Source organism: Mustela nigripes, chromosome 4, assembly GCF_022355385.1.
Source record: "Mustela nigripes isolate SB6536 chromosome 4, MUSNIG.SB6536, whole genome shotgun sequence".
In the NCBI taxonomy this organism is placed as follows: Eukaryota; Metazoa; Chordata; class Mammalia; order Carnivora; family Mustelidae; genus Mustela; species Mustela nigripes.
The window spans coordinates 89,178,905-89,195,038 of record NC_081560.1 but is presented as its reverse complement, the minus strand read 5'-3'; the positions used below and the strand labels follow the sequence as shown (position 1 = coordinate 89,195,038).

At 42.4% G+C, this 16,134-nt stretch overlaps 1 protein-coding gene across 1 annotated transcript in view; it reads right to left on the bottom strand.

Annotated features, from left to right (window-relative positions):
* Positions 1–16,134, bottom strand: part of PRKAR2B (protein kinase cAMP-dependent type II regulatory subunit beta) — an 87,582-nt gene that overhangs the window by 19,326 nt on the left and 52,122 nt on the right. The window contains exons 3-4 of the mRNA XM_059397030.1: positions 8,039–8,091; positions 3,612–3,695 (exon numbers count right to left, since the gene is read on the bottom strand). Of these exons, the coding sequence (XP_059253013.1) occupies positions 3,612–3,695; positions 8,039–8,091 (137 nt within the window). The remainder of the gene's footprint in view (positions 1–3,611; positions 3,696–8,038; positions 8,092–16,134) is intronic.

The following is a 16,134-nucleotide window of genomic DNA, read 5'->3' as shown; positions in this document are numbered from 1 at the left end:
CACCCAGGTGTCCCTGTAGTAAAAGTTTTGAAACTGCAAGTGTGAGTCCCTCTACTTTGCTCTTCTTTTGCAATATTATTTTGACAATGTGGGCCCTCCTTGGCTATCTATACAAGTTTAATAAAAAAGACAACAGCAAAATATTAATGTGTTTTCCTGGTTTAGCTTTAAAATACGTAAATGCTACCAATTTAAGCTTTTATAAAATCATATTGAAACAAGTAATTTTTTTGATACAAATAATTTAAAAAAAAATACAGAACCTCTACAAATAAGATATATTGTCAAGTAAAAAGAACAGGGCAGGACACTGTGGAGAGTTTGCTGCCAATGAAATTTAAAAAACAACATACTGCTCTGTACAGGGCATAACCCTGGAGAAATACCCATGGAAATGCTCAGAGCACATGGCTCCTGGGAAGCTGGGTTGCGAGGGGACTACTTCCCCTGTAGTTCTCCCAGACTACTCTCCCTGACTACTCTTTTGATCTTTTTGAATTTTTATAAATTGTATATGCACACAGACTTAGAACTTGTCATTAAAAACCCAAGCTCTCCATTGGAACAGAGAACATACATCTTCACGGGGCTAACGAAGCTTCTGGAGGAATGATGGGGCTGGGTCCTGCAGGAAGGGGTTTTCGTCCCCTCCCTGGGTCCCTGCGTGAGCTGTGACACCTACTTATGAAACAGGTGCCTCTGTGGAAGATGAAGCCAGTGTGGCCAACAAGCAGTGCTGTCTGGATGTGCTGCTAATTGGCCCCACAGGGACCATTTTATCCAAATGAGTTCATCAACCAGGCAGCATATGGTCACCTATCAAAATTATGGTTTGATTAAACGGTTTACTAATATTTTGTAGCTCTTACTATTTATATTTAGTCCAGATGGAGAGAAAATATCAGCTTTATTGATTAGCTCTTTCTCTAAATGTCAAATGGAGGGGGAAAAAATGAAATCCAGTGCTCTAATAAATTTTTTTGTTGCCTTGGTATTTAGCTGCATTTTAAAACATTATAAAGCTTAGGAATTCATACATGGATATATAAAAAAGTAATTCCTGGTAAAATACAGAACAATCATTTCTTCTAGAACTTGTCACTGTGACATGTGTCAGTTCTAATCAATCAAAATGCAATTTCCCCATAATTATGCACAGAGTGAAAAGAACTTAGGAAATATTTAATAGGCAGAGGCTTATCCCAGTGACTGACAACTACAGTAAGAAATCCACATCTTATTCTACAGAAAGCAAATTCAAGCTTGATGAAAGTTCTCTAACTTCAAAAATAACAATTTACTCTCCATTAACCAAAGAACCTATCACGGAGCATAGGAAAATTATTTCCGTTTGCCTCAAATTAGAAATATTTCAGAAGAAAAATGGCCTACTGAGTCGAGCATTAAATATTCATGAAAAGGATATCTTCAAAGAGATTAATAATTATAAATGCTGTGCCCAACATATGAATATACAGCCCTCCCAGGAAAAATGTCCAGAGGCCCAGGAGGAGCAAGACTTCCAAGCTAAACAATGACTTCAGGGAGTTCAGGTGAGACAGTAGGTAAAAGGCCAAGATCATTCTTCCTTTTAGTCCGCAGTTACTGCGTGCCCTTCCTCCTCCAAATTCTCCCACTTCAGAAAAAGATACCAGCTCATGTTCATTCCCAGCAAGACAGTGGGAGTCATCCTAAACCCTTTCCATCAGGTCAATCATTATTTGGTCCCTAAAAAGTGCCAACTTCTGCTAACCCTGAATATCTTATGAAACCCATCCTCTTATTCCCTTCCCTAAGCCCAGTTCCCGCCTTTCTACTCTCCATCCTGCCATAACAGTGACCTCAGACACATTTGATTGTTACTTTCTCTGCTTAAAATGTTTCCATGGTGACTTTCCGCTGCCTACAGTATGTGGCTGACATTATAGGGGGCACTCAAGAAGGGTCCTGGGGGACATGGCACACATGTACCTAAGCACTCGCCACTGTGTCTGCTGACGCAGGCTCCTGTGAAAACACTCCCTTCCCTTTCCTTCCATCGGCGACCTCCTTCCTACTCACTTTCTGAGGCTCAGCTCAGGCAGCCTCCCCAGCTTCCCAAATCCCCATGTGGGGCTGAGAGACCCTCTCCTCACACAGTGTCCTGACTCCATCACAGCGCTGGTGAGGTACCAAACTGCTTCTGAATCCCTCATCAAATCATATGTTCCAAGAAGACAAAAGCCATGTCTCAGTATTTCTGCAGCGTCCCTAAAAAGGCTTACATGGGCTCTGGAGCACAATGATCAGTCAGGGCATTGAACTGAATGAAAGCTGTTGTATAAGCAGGTGATCAGAGTTGAATATGTAATTCACTTTAAATGCATCTGGGTTATTGTAAAAAAAAAAAAAAGTGTATCATGAAAAACTAGAAGACTGTTTAAAACATGAGCTTAACCTAAAATCTTCAATCTGCCATTCCTGGGGGGGGGAGGGTTTGTTTGTTTTTTGTTCCAGGTGGTAATTTACTGAGAAAAATAAAGTTTTACTCATCTATATTTTTCATCAGAAGGATTGGGGATAGTAGGGCAAATAAATCCACACAGCTTGAGCTCACATTTTTTAAAAAAAACATCTATTGGAAGCAACTATGTAAATATATTAGCTTCTTGCCCTACAAAATATTTAATAATGATAATTCATGAATTTCGTAATTTCGTGAACTGGTTTTTTCTTTCTCCCCTGGCCATGAACTGGCCTTTAAAATACAGGTATTGGGATGCCTGGCTGGCTCAGTTGGTTAAGCATCTGCCTTTAGCTTGGGTACTGGGATGGAGCCCCGCATTGGGCTCCTTGCTCAATGGGGTGCCTGCTTCTTCCTCTCCTTCTCCCTCTGGCCCTACCTCCTGCTCATGCTCCCTCATACTCTCTCAAAAAAAAAAAATTTTTTTTTAAATATATGTATTTTTTAAAAGTTGGGGTAACCTATAAAAGTTGACTCCGTTTCCACATTTGGGTCATGGCAGCAGGACCATGGCAACCCGAATGACCACACAGCAATGAAGAAGCACAACATGAGATGAAGAAAGAGAACATTCAGGTCTGAGTACAGGGCAAAATGTGAACCTCAGGCCTACTCATACCGAGAGGGGTTTCTAAAAACGCACCCAGAACCTTTTAAAAACAAGAGATTTCACAATCCTTATAAAGGAAAAAAATCCCTCTACCTTTAAAGTGAAGTAAAATGTTCTTTTCAAAATAAGTAGAATACAAAAGTTATACACTAAAATATCATTATTATCACTAGCCCAAGAGAGCGGCAATCCACCCTTCATATTCCCGCTGGATGTACAAAGAACTTGAGGTCCTGCCCTCCCCTCATCTGGGCCGTTTCTCAGGCTACACTTGTAACCTGGAGGGATGAGATAATGTCTTCCGCGGACAAGGGGGCAGGCTGGCCGGCCTGTGTGCTCCAGGCTGCAAGGACACAGCTTCTCCCAAGCTTAGCGCTGCTTGTGGGGCAGAGGGTTACATCATCCAGGGTGACATTAGCTTGTCAAGACCCTGCACCATTTTTCACTCTGTGATGCTGAAACAAAAAAACCGTCGCTGGTCACTGCGGTGTCGCTTACCGGATCGAGGTTCTTAAACAGCAGGATGTCCTTGCAAGCCTCTTGCAATCGATTTCTTTGATCATCAGTTTTGGGATGTATAATCTAAAACCAAATTAACAAACACATCAGTCTACTTGTCTTATGATAGGCATAAAACTTCCCCGCAGGACGTCGGAGGGAAGAACTGTCAGTGCTGAGGTCCGCTTTGGGGGAGCAGACGCGAGCTCTCAGCCCCCTGAGTGAGGGAAAGTCATGCAGCTTTGTCTGGGGCGGAGGTGCAGCCTTATCCACAGCATGCCTGACAGCTTTTCCATCAAGTGCTCCCCCGGGTTAGCAAGTTCATTTTGTAAAGGGCTGTGATCACCTATTCACTGAAGACCCCAAGACCCCTGGCAAGTAGCTTGGACAGAAACTGTACGGCCCCTCAAACACTAAAATATTTATTACCTAGAAAGGAGAAAATTTTTCAGTTAAAGAAAAAAAGGTTTACAGAAAATGTTTGCCAGCTCCTGCTCTAAAGCTCTGGTGTCTTTCATTTAAAAAAATTAGAAAACCAATTCATAAATAAAATTTATATAGACATTTTCTCCAAAGAAAACACCGCAAATCTATTCTGCTAAGCAAGGCATATCTGTACAAGATAGTTTCCTATTTGTCCACACAGAGCTGAAGGTAGCCTTTAAAAAATTCAAATCAGAACACCTGGATGGATTTCATTGCATTTACTGCGCATTAAATGCCCGTCCTTCCTTCGCCACCATCACTTCAGCCATGCAGTCCACAGCCACACCTGCCTGCACTCAGAACTGCCAAGGGCTCTCACGCTGGGGCACTGGGGCCAAGCCGAAACTGGCTCCTGGGCTTTGTGGCAAGGTTCCCCTTCGCCACCTTCCGGGTCCCACCTCAAGGAGACATCTTGCAACTAGTCCATCTAATTAGGGACCCTGTCGACATGGGGTTTGGTTTTATTTTACCATCCTGTGGGCACTTGATATCTTGTACCTGTTCATTAATTTACTGGCTTGTTGTTTAATTCTGCTATTAGTCTCTGTGCCCCAAGATAGTAGGGACTTTTCCTACAGTACTCACCCCTAAAATTCCTAGCACCCGGCCAGGCATACAGAAGGCACTCCCCCAAAATTTTGAGGAGTAACATCACAAAGAAATGATCCGTTCTTAAAATTACCAGCTCTTTTCTACCAGAAGAGCTACATGTTAGATGTGTATATATAATTCTTATATTTTCATTTATTTTTTTAAAGATTTTTTTTTTTTTAAATAATCTCTACACTCAACACGAGGCTTGAACTCACAAACCCAAGATGGAAAGTTGCATGCTCCACTGACTGACACCGCCAGGCAACCCTATATCTTCATTTATTAAAGGTAGAATCTAATTTGTGATTTTTCCAAAATCCATCTTTTTTTTTTTTTTTTTTTAAGATTTTACTTATTTATTTGACAGAGAGAGATCACAAGTAGGCAGAGAGGCAGGCAGAGAGAGATGGGGGAAGCAGGCTCCCTGCTGAGCAGAGAGCGTGATGCGGGGCTTGATTCCAGGACCCGGAGACTATGACCTGAGTGGAAGGCAGAGGCTTAACCCACTGAGCCACCCAGGCGCCTCCAAAATCCATCTTAAGTATTTAAAATTTCTTCGAATTCGTATCAAAGAATACTTATATTAATCTGAGACTTAAGGATTTGATACATGGTCTGTGAAATATAAAATGTTCAAATGAAATGGCACTTTATCAAAATATATGTTTTCCTTACAAATTTTCCAATATATGCTTACAGCCAATTAATTCTGAAATCTGTAAGAATAATTTCCAAGGGCTATGGTGCAATTTGCCGTGTAGTATCTATGACCAAAAAAATAGTGCAGTTTTTGGTAACATGTTTAGACTGTTAGTTTGACTGTTCTGTCAAACTAATGGAGAACCTGAAGCACTTAATAATTATAATAAATAAATTGGAAAAAAACTATTAAAAGTAAGATGGAGGGTGTTGGAGGGGACAGCTCCCGCAGTGAATGCCCAGCTCATAAAGATTCATCCTTCTCTAGGAACTGCCTTCATTTAAAAGTGGTGTCTGGTAGCCAAAGGTTGCCCTTGTCCCTGGTCCTCCCAAAGCTGGGTCCATGAGAAATTCTCCCAGGGAAACTAAGACTTCCAGCTCAGAGTCCCAGCATGAAGAACCACTGGCAGCCAAGTGTCTTTCTAAGACAACACTCTAAGTACTGCACCACAGCTATGGAAGGTCCCCAGAGGTGGGCTTGCTCTGGCCCACCAGCCACAGCTTGGGTTATTTTGATTTTTTCCCAATTCTTTCTGTAATTCTATAAGATTTCAAAGGATATGTCCAAGAATTTTCTTCAGTATTTTCTCTTTTTAAAATTTTTATCTCAATGTGATTGGATTCTTTGACATAGCTAAATGAATCTTAACAAGTACCACCTCCCCAACAAGACAGTTAGGAATTAACTGGAGTGACCCAGCCAATCACTTTACCTATCACATAGATCAAAATGGGACGCCTGGGTGGCTCAGTTGGTTGGACGACTGCCTTCGGCTCAGGTCATGATCCCGGAGTCCCGGGATCAAGTCCCACATCAGGCTCCCAGCTCCATGGGGAGTCTGCTTCGCTCTCTGACCTTCTCCTCGCTCAGGCTCTCTCTCCCTGTCTCTCTCTCAAATAAATAAATAAAATCTTAAAAAAAAAATGGTAGCTAATAGTCTGAGTCTAGGAGATACGGTATATTATTTTTTTTTTTAAGATTTTATTTATTGACAGACAGAGATCACAAGCAAGCAGAGAGGCAGCAAAGAGAGAGGAGGAAGCAGGCTCCCCGCTGAGCAGAGAGCCCGATGAGGGGCTTGATCCCAGGATCCTGAGATCATGACCTGAGCTGAAGGCAGCGGCTTAACCCACTGAGCCACCCAGGCACCCCAACGGTATATTGTTTTTAAACCGTACTTTTGAAATGTTATTCAATTTAGATTCTCACTAAATTAAACCAGCCCATCATACACCTCAATTACTAAGTTTTACCATGTACACCTTAATATGCAAATATACTCTTCAAAGTCACTCATTGTTTCTGCTAGATACATAAATCAAAGACACAATGGGGACAGCCTAGTTTTTACGACTACATCAAGTACTAACAGCATGCTATACGTTAGTAAAAACTTAATCCTAAGGAAATATAATTTCAGGCCAGAATTTATAGACATTATCAAATTAATTTCTGTTCTGGTAGCAAACAGTGAGCTCCCCCCACACTGCTGGTGGGAATCCATACAGGTATGGGAACTGAAATGGGATTTCCTTCCAGACCTTCAAGATAAGATTCCTGATCTTTCAACCACTGGATTTTATATCAATTTCAGGGAGCTTCATGATGTAATGACTTAGGGACACAGTATTCGCTTTTCCATATTAGAACTCAATCTTAGTTAAGTATTTGTCAGAGCTACGGAAATAAATTTTTGTTTATCATTTGAGTCCAAACAGAAAACAGGCGCTTTTGCCAAGAAAGTACTCAAAAAAAAAGGTAAATTATTACTTTCCCTTTTCAGGCACAGTTATCTCTTAATTTAGTTTACTTTTTACTAAATAAATAATAGGTGAAGGGAGGACATAGTTTAAAAACTGCTTCAAACAACACTGGACAAATTCTTACAAAAACATTATGACCTTCAAGAAATCAGTTTCTGAGCAAACTATTAGATTCATAGATATCAAAGAGTTAGAACTTTTATACTGGTACTTTAGATATAATTCTACTGTGATTTTTGTTTGTTTCAGAATAAGCTTCTTTTGTTATAAATTAGTAGGAACAGAAAGAAGGCTTTCCCTAGTATTTTTCTTTCTTTTTTTTTTTTTTTAAAGATTTTATTTATTTATTTGACAGAGAGAAATCACAAGTAGACAGAGAGGCAGGCAGAGAGAGAGAGAGGGAAGCAGGCCCCCTGCTGAGCAGAGAGCCCGATGCGGGACTCGATCCCAGGACCCTGAGATCATGACCTGAGCCGAAGGCAGTGGCTTAACCCACTGAGCCACCCAGGCGCCCATCCCTAGTATTTTTCTTTACTAGAAACTCTGTCAGAAAAATAGCATTAATGCTACGAGAAAGATAGCTAACAACATTTTCCATCACCAGGCTGTATTTTTGTAAAAGAAATAAAACCACAACTACAGTGAGTTTTTATGTTCATCCTTCCTTTTATCCAAAGAACAAGATCTTTCTCTTTGGAGAAAAGTAATTCTATAGAACTTGAAGTAGAAGGAAGCTATCAGAGAGAAGAGTAGAAAAGAAACAGTCAAAATAATCCATTATGCTTCTTGTCAATCTATATGCCTGTTAACCTCTTTCTAAAATCATATTCCTAGTCTGATACGGGAGTATAATTTAAAATTAATTTATTAAGGAATTTACATACCCTGGACTCTGCATCATCTTCTTCTTCATCAGGATTATAAGCTTCTGCACATACTATAAAAATAAAAATGGACATTTAAAAGATTATTCCATCAAGAAATATACTAAAATAAATATACCTTAAAAATTGATAAACAAAAAGAGAACCATGGTATAAAACATTAATTCATTTCATCCAGGGCAAGGCATCTAAGCTCAAAAGATGATTCCCTATTGGAATTTATAATGACTTTATTTAAAATATAAAGCTGCACTTTAAGACAATGACAATTGCTTTCTGCTTTCTGTTATAAACATAGCTTCACCTCCTCTACCTTCGTTTCTAAGCTATAGAAATGCATGACATCCAAAAATTACTTCAAGAACGGACCAAAAAGCCTAAGTTTGCTATGAAATGATCAGTTTAATCATAATTATGAGCACCTTTCATATATTATTCCTAAGCCAATCTTCCAAGAGCAAATAGGTTAAATGTGTTCATATTTCTTCCTGGCCTTTATTTTGAGTGGATTTCATACAGCATATATAATGTTAAAACTTGCTTTTTTCATTTAACACTGTAAGAATTTCACATGCCATTAGAAACATTTTGCAAAAATTGTGTTTTATTTATTTATTTTTAAAAGATTTTATTTATTCATTTGACAGAGAGAGATGACAAGCAGGCAGAGAGGCAGGCAGAGAGAGAGGAGGAAGCAGGCTCCCCACTGAGCAGAGAGCCTGATTTGGGGCTCGACCCCAGGACCCCGGGATCATGATCCGAGCCAAAGACAGTGGCTTAACCCACTGAGCCACCCAGGCGTCCCATTGCAAAAATTGTTTTAAGGACGGCTGATTGTTTACCATAAGCTGGAATTAACCACTCCCTTAATGCTAGACACTTGGCTGGCTTCTATTAAGATAAGCTTGCAATAAACATCTTCATGCATAAATATTTGTCTACATTTCAGATTATGCTACAGGAATTATTTCCAAATGTTATTTTTGGGGGCTAACAGATATGACAAGTTTTAAGGTGTACTTATTACCAAGCTTCCTTCTAGAAGGACTACACCCATCCACTGTCAAATGTGTAAAAAGATTCCTCTAGGGCGCCTGGCTGGCTCAGTGGGTTAAGCCGCTGCCTTCGGCTCAGGTCATGATCTCAGGGTCCTGGGATCAAGTCCCGCATCAGGCTCTCTGCTCAGCGGGGAGCCTGCTTCCCTCTCTCTCTCTCTCTGCCTGCCTCTCCGTCTACTTGTGATTTCTCTCTGTCAAATAAATAAATAAAATCTTTTAAAAAAAAAATTAAAAATAAATAAATAAATAAAGATTCCTCTAAATTAGACAATAGAAATGGATGTTACTGCTTAAATCTTTGCCAATTTAGATGAAAAAAATTACTGAAATTTTAAAAAATTATTTTGAATTTGAACTATGTTCCACTGTTTATAAACTGGCTGTATTTCTTTGTCTTTAGAGGAATCTCGGTATGCATTTGATTTTCTTTTTGGTTTATACCAGTTTCCTAACAGTACTTTGTTGTATTTCTCATGATCATTTTATCCAGTTTCCTTTTTCACTACAACTACCGAGTTGTTATAGGTTATACATGCTAATTTTTAATGCAATGAGATCAAGGAAGAAAATTCCCCAATATGATTTAAACTCAAAAGTAAACATCACAAAAACACCACTGGTTTTGAGCTAGGAAGCTCCTTCTTTGTTTGCAAATCTAAAGATTCCTTCTCTTTCATTTTTTTAAAAGTAGATTTTTTTTTTAAACATTTACCCTTTAATTCATATGGACTGTACTCTGCCAGGGATGTAGAAATTTAAGGAAGAGGGATCAGCGACAAGCTGACAAATGTCTTTCCAGAAGCCTCAGGATGGCACAAAGAGTACTATCATTAGTACTAGTACTGCCATTAAGATTATAAAACCTGACATTGGCTTTCTTGTCTCCAGGCGCTGCTCTATCTACACACTCCACACACACTCCTGTGTATCCACACACACTCGTGGCCAGTGAGTGAGGGACTCTTAACCAGGGCCAATTTTGGCCCCCAGTGGACAAATGACAACATCTGAGGACATTTCAACTGTTACAGCTGTGGGACTGATGGGGAAGCCACTGGTTACGTCAACGATTCTGACGAACATCCTACAATGCCAGGGGCAGCTCCCGTCCCAGCAACCTACGACCACTGGCTCAAAATGTCCACAGTGCTGAGGGTGAGAAACACTAACCTACTGTCTATTTCCTCATTCAGTCTCACAACAACCCTAAGACAGACAGGTTTCCTTTCAGTACCTGACAGATGAAAGACCAGAGCTTATGTATCTTGGCCCGGATCACACATTCTAGGAGGACAGGACCAGTATCGGATCCCAGCAGGGTCTGGCTGAACCCAGAGCCCTTGTTCTTAACTCCTGTTGTGCCCTTGACTCTGGTGAATTCACCAGCATCAAGGCTGGACTTCAGCCGTCAGGCTCAGAACTGAGCAGAAGGAGACATGTCTCTCACGGGCAGGATCCCGTTAAAGAACCTCACTGAGGAATATCACCAGAATGCCAATTTAGTAACTAACTCCCTGAATCAAGTATGGAGTCAGCATGAGCAGCTCTCTCCCTGCAGGAAGACCACGCATGAAGCCAAGTCACAATTAAAGGGTTGCCTACTGAGAAAGAGGTGGGAGGAAGAGATTATTTGTCTAATAAAACGAATGTTAGGTGGCATCAGTCTGGGACAGCTTGAGCCTTCCACACACACCATACAGATGGTCCTGCTCATGGGGCCCAGATACTTTAATCCTGTTGGCTCCAACTTCCCAGAAAGCATGAGGACATGTACTTCTTTAAAGCTTGGCTCCGTGACTTGGTTTCCGTAGATGACCAGTCTCACGGGCAGGACGGCTACCTAATTATCAGGGCTCGGTACAGAATGAAAACACAGCCCCATGTTCAAAAATTCAGAATTTCAAGAGGGCACCAAGAGAACATTAGGACCAAACTCGGGGCCCCTGTGAACAGGGGGCCCAGGACGACAGCCCTGCTAATAGGATCAACATATTCAACGAGGTGTTAGAGTAGGTAAGACACTTGAGTGTTGATCTTAACTTTTAATTCACAGAGGGAAACCTTCATTGCTCTAAGTTCTAAGCTCCTATACTCTGACTAAAAATCACGAGGAGTAAGACTCTATTGTTTTTCTGAGTAACTTATCAATGTCCCAGTGTTATTTGTTCCTTAACACCCTTCTCATGTGTGGTGTCCACGGTATTACTTACTTGTTTCTCGGTGGCCCATTTCATTGAACTACTACTGTGCCGGGATTACCAGGATTTAGTTCCTGGCAAGCAGGTGCAGCGTTTCACTACCTTCCAGTCTGTCTACCGCCACCTCCGACAGCGAGAGCAAAATACAGCACCTGCAGGCGTGGACACTGCCGTCTTCCCTCGGGTTGGAACTCCTGCCGCAGCCTCCTTTCCAAGCCATCCCTTCTCTCCAGCCCCAACTAGAAAGTCAGGACAAGAGCCTCACCTCCTCAGAGCTAAGTTAGGAAATCCCACTTTCTGTGCTCCCCTGGCCTCTGTGCTCCCAGTGCCGTGGGCAGAGCTCGTTCTTATCTCTCCCCACACTGTACTCCCTCGAAGTGGTTACTGTGTGTTCGCCCTCGAGGCTAAGACTCACAGCCCTTCAGGGACTAACTGTGCGCTCCCGGTCCTCTGTTTCCCTACCACTGACCTGGCTCAGTGCACACTTTTTGAATGAATGCCTGATTAATGAACAAACAGGCCTGCAAGGTCCTTGAGGGCAGAGATGGTATCTTGTTTAAATACCTCCTGACAGTCTACCTGGATGATCGACTCTGAATCACAAGTTGAATGAATAAAAAGTTGTCTAACACCATTTGTCCAAGAAATAGGAACAGAGTAAAATGAGAACCTTTTGTCTTGTTGCACCAAGGAGCCTGGCACAGAGCCTGGAAGCTCCATAACTCTCTGTACAAGGAACGAATGCATGAGACGTTCTATCCCCGGAAGGACCCTCAAACGAAAGCCTCCAGAGAATATGAGCTGCTTTGTATTCTTTCTAAAATGTATTTACCCAGTCCCTCCTGAGCAATGTGAAATTGAGCCTGAAACTATATACCCCCTTCTTGGTTTGGCAATAACACAGTAGTGAAGGACAGAGCCTTATTCTTTGAGCGAACCCTATATTGAGGTTTCCCTGTTATGTTTGCATGTATCTATTTGAAAATACATCAGTCATCTAGAATGGTCCAAGAATTTAAGTCAATTCCCACACTGTTCTGCGACAGGCATGCACTGTGTGGCCAGAAACCTGTCACAGTTGGCAGGAAAGAACAGAGAAGGGAGAACCATATTGACTCTGCATTTTCCGGGGCTTGGGCCTCGATGTTTTCATACAGTAAGTGTGTGTGCATGTGCGCCTGCGGGCGCGCGCGCACACACACACACACACACACACACACACAGCTGTTGACCCCTGCACACTTGTACAATGTAGAGTTAGGGTATGCAGACCCCCTACACAGCTGAAAATCCACATGTAACTTTTGACCCTCTGAGGACTTAACTACAAAGAGCCTACTGCGGATCGGAAGTCTTACTGATAACATAAACAGCTAACACGTTTTGTATGTTATATGTGTTACATATTGTAGTCTTGTAATGAAAAAGCCTAGAGGAAAAAATGCTACTGAGAAAATCTTAAGGAAGAGAAAATGTATTTACAGTACTATACGGTGCCTACTGAAAAAGAAATCCACGTATAAGTGGACCTGTGCAGTTCAAACTATGTTGCTTGAGGGTCCACTGCAGTGATAGGCAAGGGTAAGGGATTTTTTCCTATCAGGACACCAAATACATGCTGGCTTTTTCCCAGCAGCACTCCTCCGACTCTCTGACACCCAATGGGCTGGCTCACAATTCTGTGTGATTGACACGATCTACCTGAAGTTAGTGTCAGGTCCCACAAGTCAAAGGGCTCAGGCTGGCAGGACCGCCTCCACTTTAGATGCCAATCTCAAATCCCAGGCCATCCACACACCTGAACAGCCAGCACTGAGGGTTCTCATGACCCCTTCCCTCTGGTTCCATAATTCACTAGAATGACTCACAGAACTCAGGAAAGTACCTTCCTTGCTCTTACAGGTTTGCTCTAAAGGTAACAACACAAGAAAAGTCAATGGAAGAGAGACACAGGATGAGGCATGGGGGAGGGGCAGAGAGTCTCCAAGTCCTCTCTCAGTGCACCTCCCAGTACCCCAATGTGATCACCAATCTGGAAGCTCTCCTAACCCTCTCCTCTAGGGTTTACAGAGGCGCAACTGATTAAATCATTGGCCAATGACAATTAACCCAATCTCCAGCCTCCCTCCCTTTCCCAGGGCTAGAGGGGATAGGGCGGAAAAGTTCCAAGCTTCTAATCAAAGTTTGGCCTTTCTGGGAACCAGCCCCCATTCTGATGCTATCTAGAAGCCCCTTGGCCAAGAGTTATTGAGCACCAAAGAAATTCTCACACTCAGGAGAATGTAAGGGTTTCAGGAGATTTAGGGACCCAGGACAAAGACCAAGTACCCTTCTTATTACACCATGCAGGGGTTAGTTATAGCAACTCCCAGGGGTACTATACTTTGTTGGTAATGTATAAAAACTAGTACAAACAGCTCTGCCCTGGACCAGTTTACATAACCCATGCTAGCTCTCGGGCTAACAGAGCATAAAGGAACCAGCCTGAACTCCACCAGCCACTCCACTGGGCTTCAGCACCTGGCACAGAGCCTTGTGCACAGTACACCCTCAATAAATATTTGCCAAAGGAGCAAAAAGCAAACGTGGCCTGTACAGAAAAGCTGCATGGTTTATAAGCTTTTAACCTAGGGGGGGGGAACCTGACTTCTGGAAAGTATAAAAAATTTACTTTTCTAATGTTCTCAATACACTAAGATTTTAGCATACTTATTTAAATGGTAATCAGCTAAAAAGAAAGCTATGATAAAAGCACAGGTGTATTAGACAACAGAGTTCTGCTTCAATACGGTTAGACTTGGCTTATTGAAGTGGAAATGCCCGCCTACAAATGGAAAAAAAAATTTACCTTTACAAATACGAGTTTAAGGCATGCATTCTCAAGCAAAATCAGTTGGAGGAGGCAACAAAAACTTGGTCTCTCTCTTTTTTTTAGGGGGGTGGATAAAGCACATATATGTACACAGTACAGAAACAGATACACAGTACATATGTGGCATTAAAATCTCACTGCGGGGGTGAGAGGGATGAGGAGAAAGAGCCTGAAAAGACCTGGGGGAGAGCCAATAATAAAAGTAAGACCAAGAAACACTGGGATATGATGCACTAGTTCCAGCAAAGTAAAGGGAAAAGATGACACAGTGACAGTCAAGAGGCTGTCCCCTCCCCTGCCTCATCCACACATCTGTCCAGGAAGTGTGCTGTACGTCTGCTCTGACACACTGGTGACGATCCTAACTTCGAACTCACAGAGCAAAAGCCTTTGGACATGACCCCAATAGAGAAGTTCACATTTTGATCCCAAATCACATTCAAGCAAAAGGACCCATTGGAATTCTTACTTATCATTAAAAAAAAAAAAAAAAAAAAATGTGGAATTTGGGAGATGATGCAGCATGAAAGAATGCTGGAGAAGCACAAAGGAGAAAGCAGTGAGCAACGGCTCAGAGGACAGAGAAAGCTGCAGAGAGAGAGAAACCCGCAGGCAGCTAAGAAGCACCGGGAACAAGTCTGAGAGCAGACGGCTTTGTCCGTTGCGGTATTTCCAGGGGTAGAACCATGACCGGCACACAGTAAATCATTAGCAAAAATGGTGGAGGAAAGGTATGACTTTCTTTTGATCTTGGACCTAGGGAAACTGCCTGTGTCGGGGAGGCTGGCTCTTACTACAGTAACAAGCATCCCCGGATCGCAGGGACTTCAAACAGAAGTGTACCTCTTGCTCACAAGGTATGTCTGTCACAGGACAGTGGCACTTTGCTCCATGTCGTCTTTGCAAGGGCGGCGGGCTGAAAGAGCTGCCACCATCTGGAGTGTCGCCAGTCCCCAAGACAGCAGCAAATTGCTCACTGGCCCCTGATGGGTTCAAGATAGAGCACCCCAAAACACCGCACCTCATGTTGACCACCCACAAATCAGCAGAAGAAGGAAGGTCACTCTGACCTCCTGTACCCTGCCCTCTATCCCAGTCGTCTCCCATGGGAAAGACACCGTCTCTGTACCAGGAGGAAGGGGACATCCTTAACACCAGGGACAAGAAGTTAGGGCCGACAAGGCTGTATAAACAACACTTACCACTTACTGCCACGAGCCCAAACCCCTTTGTCGTATCAATCCTTCACAGATTTGTTGTTGCCCAAGAGATATAAAAGCCTCCTGCTCTAGTCACTTGTTTGGGTCTTCATTTTCTTGTGAAGGACCCCATAAACAGGTAAAAATTCCATAAAATGTGTGTAAGTTATTTTGTTATTCTTATGTCAGTTTCTTAGACCCAACCAGAGAGCCAAAGAGGGTGCAGGAGAATTTTTCCTCCCCTGGACCCCTAAAGCCTCTGCTGGCAAGCGGTATGTGTCCACTCTGCCAAGAAGTAACATATAATCACAGTTCATAGGACAAGTGATATGGCCATTCCTAACTTTAAGGACAGAGGGACATGTATCTCAGCAGGTGTTCAGAGGAGAGAAAACCAGAATATTGTAAAGAGTCCTAATGACCAACACAACCACCTGATGGCCCTAAGCTCAAACAGTCCTCTCTACCAGGGGCTTATAAGCAGAATGGAGAGTACTGAATTTGACCATATGATTTACCTAAAAATAGGGAAAATGTACTTAGTTTAAAAATCTACAGACTCGGGGCGCCTGGGTGGCTCAGTGGGTTAAGCCGCTGCCTTCGGCTCAGGTCATGATCTCGGGGTCCTGGAATCGAGTCCCGCATCGGGCTCTCTCTGCTCAGCAGGGAGCCTGCTTCCTCCTCTCTCTCTCACTGCCCACTTGTGATTTCTCTCTGTCAAATAAATAAATAAAATCTTTAAAAAAAAAAAAAATCTACAGACTCTTTG